The 4,894-nt window shown below is 45.1% G+C and overlaps 1 protein-coding gene across 1 annotated transcript; it reads left to right on the forward strand.

Annotated features, from left to right (window-relative positions):
* The first annotated feature begins 3,427 nt into the window (after window positions 1–3,427).
* Window positions 3,428–4,360, forward strand: CYSLTR2 (cysteinyl leukotriene receptor 2). Its single transcript, XM_009695657.1, has one exon. It carries the CDS (start codon window positions 3,428–3,430, stop codon window positions 4,358–4,360), a length of 933 nt encoding a protein of 310 aa, XP_009693959.1.
* Window positions 4,361–4,894: the final 534 nt, after the last annotated feature.

The raw sequence follows: 4,894 nt of genomic DNA on the forward strand, positions 1-4,894 counted from the left end.
ATATAATTTATTAGATACATGTAATTTATAATGAACGGTAAATATTTATTTATAAAATCCATACTAATCAAGCTGTAAATGTTTCTAAAAGACTTCACAGAGGTGAAGAAAAGACAAAAACCCGCCCAAACTCTCCATCTAATCTATTTACACAGCAGTTATTTCAGAAAAGCCTCCCTTTTTCTTGCTCAGCTGACGTGCTCTGTCTTTCCTGCCAGGTGATTGTCAGAGCCTTGGGACATGTGTCAGCTGCTTCTACTTGATAGCTTCCATCAGGGAAACTCATATATAGAAAAAAATCTCCCGCTAGAGAATTCCCATCAGAGAAGTCTTGCAGTACCACTTAGGAGAGATTCCCATTTCAGGTTGTCCCTTTCTCTCCCTCTTTTTTTCTCAGAGGGCTATTAGATGTTACCGCCAATCTCCCTCCTTTTGGAGGACCCTATAGGTCCAGTCTCTCACCCCAAACCCACCCTGTTCATTCCTGACCCAGGAGACTGTCTGGACGCTCTAGCTGAAAACAAAGTTTATTGCTTGTCCTTAGATATGTCATTCTTTCTGTTTATCTAGGAGCCATCTCCTAGCCTTAGCTGGCTTTTAAACAGCTCTTGGTTTCAAGGAGGGCTAAAATTCTCCCCTTCTCCTCTATGGTCACTTGAGGTAGTCCTATGTGAAATATCTCTTTCGCTGCACCTTCCTTTGTACATTGATCTGTGTGTTAAAACACAACTGATAGGAGCATCTACATATGATAATTGTACAGGTCATTCCTGACCCTCAGCTGAGGGCAGGCACCATGGTGGTTAACAGCTTTCAGTTAACCGGTCTCCAGCCTCTTTCTCTTATACAACCCATAACAGCTTGAAAGTTTTGTTTAGGTAATTTGTAGAGGAGTCTGAGTACCGACTTTCTTGCCAGGTCCAAGGGTGCTGAGTTTTTCTCAATTACACATGCGCATCTAGTTTCTTAAAGGTCTTTAGCTGGAAGGAGAAATGAGGAGCACAAAATAGCTTTAATGATAGTTGTTAGCTAGATAACTTCATATGAAAAGCCTGAGCAAAGTGCCTCAGCCTGTGTGCTTGGAGTGCTCTCCCCAGGGTGCAGGGACCCGAGGGCTTTTCATCAACTGAATTTCATTGCCCTAATCCTGTCCTTCAGCAGATAACGTCGGGCTACAAGCCATCACTTGTAGGCTCAGCAGGGCTTTGAATTTGTCCACACTCCAAGTTCTTGATCCTCATTTGAATCCTTTAACTCACAGATTTCACACACAACATGAACGCTCCAACAGGTGTCAAATCTCTTCACTGATATTTTCTTCTGTATTGGGGTTTCTAAAGGCAAGGATGCTTGGGCCATAGGAAAACACGGTCAAAAGGGCTCTTCCCTTTGCAGTACCTCGGGCTGTGATGTTTCCCTGCAAAATAGGGAGGTCAGATTCAATCAGGAGAAAAGCTGGTCCTTGATCCCCCACAGAAAACATGTATTTCAGACAGTCACTTTGTGCAGAAAACCAAAACCGTTCAAAACTTCTCTGATTGCAAAAGATTTGTTCTTGGGGAGTGTACCTTGTCTCTCCCCTCCATGAGGAAAGAGGACTCAAACAAGGAGATTTCCCTTAGGAGTACGTGGTTACTGAGTTTGGGGCTTTGCTGAGCCCCAATATCCAGTTTGCCCACTTCCAGTCTTCAGCACTCCTAAGCTCAATAGATATTATTATCTTTATTTTCTGGAGGGATAATTTCAGGCACTGCAGGGATGGATATGACATTGGTGTGAGTGAATGTCCCCCTTTCCCAAGCCACCACGCTCCCATCTTGCTGGGGGCGGCAGGGGGGGGGGGGAAGTCCAGCTCCTTGGGGAGCCCAGCTCAGGGGTCACGCTTCCCACGCTCCCCGTCACAGTGGGGCCGGATAAAAGGCGACAGCTGGGACACATCTGGTTGCTATATTAAGTGATCCAGACGGACTCTGAGACACTTCCCTGAAGATACCATGGATTTCTCTGAACAAAGCTCAGGCTCTCACACCGTGGCTTGAGTTTGCAAATTAGCTCATGTTTACAGCACACTGGGAATACCGCACTGGGTAACTGGGAGTCCAGAGCACCCAAACCGAGAGCCCACTTTTCCCCCTAGAGATACTCCACTTGTGCAAATAAATCAATTTCAAATTGTGAAGCCAGTGAGGTCCAGAATGAGAGATACGTGTACAATCAACCCGTTACCACTCTCACTGGGGCAAATTAAAACTTTCTTTTTCATGCATCTAGAAATGCCATGTGTTTCTGATTCTGAGGCTAAAATTTTCCATGCTCCATGTCCAGAATAAGTTGGCAGGTGCAGAGAGGGAATTGCTCCCAGTATTAAATAAGCAACAATACTAAAGCCTTCCTTTCAAAATACTACTAGCTGCAGGTCAGCTGAGAGAAGAAATCAGGAGTTCAGCAAGGAAATAGACACTGATGAGAAAAAAACAATATTATTTAGAGTGTTTTAGTGATGAGTGGTTTTGATTTGATTGAATGATAGCCTCATAGGAGGAAAAATGTCACTTTTTGTGAACACAGCCCATTTTCTCACAGGCCACTCTCATTAGGGCTCCAAACGTGGGCTGTCCTGGAAGCTGCAAGGCGTGTAGATGACTGTCTGATGCAGAGCAGTTGAGCATAAAAGAGGTTGAGAAAGTGGTAAATGAAGCAAAGTTCCCACAAAAAGAGACACAGAAAGCCGTCGGAAACTTGCAAGAAAGAAGAAATACAGTGTAAGGAGGAGGGAGTTAAGAACTGAACCACGCATAACTAGCACAGTATTTATGCAGTGTTTAAGGTCAAAATGTCCTTTATTTATACATTCTGACATACATCAATATACATCTGGTATTGCGTGGGAAAGTTCAGTGACATGCTGCCAACAACATACTAGAAAAATTTCACTAGTTCCAAAAGACAAATTCAGTTCTTTTGGCTTTTTGTCCTACTTTGAAATGCAGACTTACCAGTGGACAGTGATTTCTTATTCGATCCGGTTTTGATGTTTCCATGGTAAATAACTGGGGAGTCAAAACCTCCCTGCTACAAAATGGCTTGTTTTGCACAGAGAAGGTCAGAGAACTGCCATTAAGACACAGACATAGCACTCACCTTTAAAAGGCAGCACTTTCATAGGTTGAGACAAAAGCCAGCTGCTGTAATACTGCAACTGTTTAGAGATGACTTGGGGCTTTACACCTTGAGATGTGTATTTACTGGGACATCACAAGTAGTTACTCATTAATGAACCTTTACTTTCCGCTGCCCTCTGCATCTTGCAATTTCTGCCCTCAGCGAAATAGTCCGGAGCAGCTGAACTCCCTGCCCAACCTGTAACCCAGCACTCACACCACTTCTTTCTACTTTGGCAGAAAGACGGAGAGCCTCGCTCTAGACTATGAATATTTCCGAGATGGTGCTGGACGACAACTTCACTAGCAGCTCCTTCAACTGTACAATTGACAGCTTCAAACAAGTCATTTATCCCATCATGTATCTCTTTATCTTCTTCCTGGGTACTATTGGAAACGGCCTCTCCATTTTTGTTTTCTTCCAGCCTTCACAGAGGAAGACCTCGGTTAACATTTACATGCAGAACTTGGCTGTTTCAGATCTCATGTTTGTGAGTACTTTGCCCTTTCGGGCCACATATTTCTTGTTGGGATCGCATTGGATATTTGGTGATATCGTCTGCAGGATCATGACTTATTCCTTGTATGTGAACATGTACTGCAGCATTTATTTTCTCACCGTGCTCAGCGTGGTTCGTTTCATAGCCATCGTCTACCCGTTCAAACACTGGAAAGTAACCAACATGAAGTATGCCAGGATAACATGTGCAGCCATATGGGTCTTCGTGCTGGCAGCCTCCAGCCCTCTGTTAAGCAAGGAAATCGCTGGGTACAGCAACCCAGACAAGTGCTTGGACCTCCACCCCTCCAACACACACAAACTCCTCATGCTGAACAGCTTTGTCCTCGTTGTGGGCTTCATTCTGCCATTTTGCACAATTATTGTCTGCTACGTCTTTGCAATCAAAGCGTTGCTACAGTCCAGGACTCCGCAGCGCAAGAAGGCGGTCTGTCACAAGAAGGCCCTGTCAACCATCATCATCACTCTCATCCTCTTCCTCCTCTGTTTCCTGCCGTATCACATACTGCGAACTGTCCACCTGATGCGCAGCAGCTGCAACCAGGCCGACCTGCCCACGCACAAAGCACTGGTGGTCACTCTCTGCCTTGCTGCCATGAACAGCTGCCTCGATCCCGTCCTCTATTACTTTGCCGCTGAAAATTTCAAAGCGAGAATCAGAAGTTTTTTGCGCAGGTAGCTGATGCAGAACTGCAAAATTATAGATATATATAGGGTCCTGATTGGACATCTAGACTGGGTCCATACTATTCAATGGCAGAGGCTGTGTGGTGCTAGCCAGCCTGCAGCCATGATGCTCAGTGCCGGGCATCTCTGGAACAAAAGTGCCGTGTAGAGAACTTGTTGGGGATGGCCAAAACTGAGGCAGGATCATCAGAAGTCAGGTGCTTGGGTGTGATCTCTGGTCCTCTTCTATTTAGCAGTGTAGATATACCTCTAGTGTTCACCCTCCCCAGGACAAAGGATTGAAAAGGATTTACCTTGCTACTAGAGTGAATTTATTTCATGTCACAGTACTCACCCAGTGACTCGAAGGGAAACTGCTCGCCTGGCCACCTCGGTGTCTGTATCTCCATTTCCCTGTGTGTGCAGAAGTGCATGGTTCAGACACTGTGATACCCAACGGATTCATAACACTGTCGGTTCACTTTGCAAACACCGGTCAAAGGTTTGCGTGCAACAGAAATGTAAAGCATCACTGATGCTTCCTGCT

The sequence above is a fragment of the Cariama cristata genome, unplaced genomic scaffold, assembly GCF_000690535.1.
Source record: "Cariama cristata isolate BGI_N322 unplaced genomic scaffold, ASM69053v1 scaffold14662, whole genome shotgun sequence".
NCBI lineage: Eukaryota > Metazoa > Chordata > Aves > Cariamiformes > Cariamidae > Cariama > Cariama cristata.

Bases quoted from the DNA above. Each gene is read 5' to 3' on its own strand.
- CYSLTR2 (XM_009695657.1), top strand. From the start codon at position 3,428: ATGAATATTTCCGAGATGGTGCTGGACGACAACTTCACTAGCAGCTCC.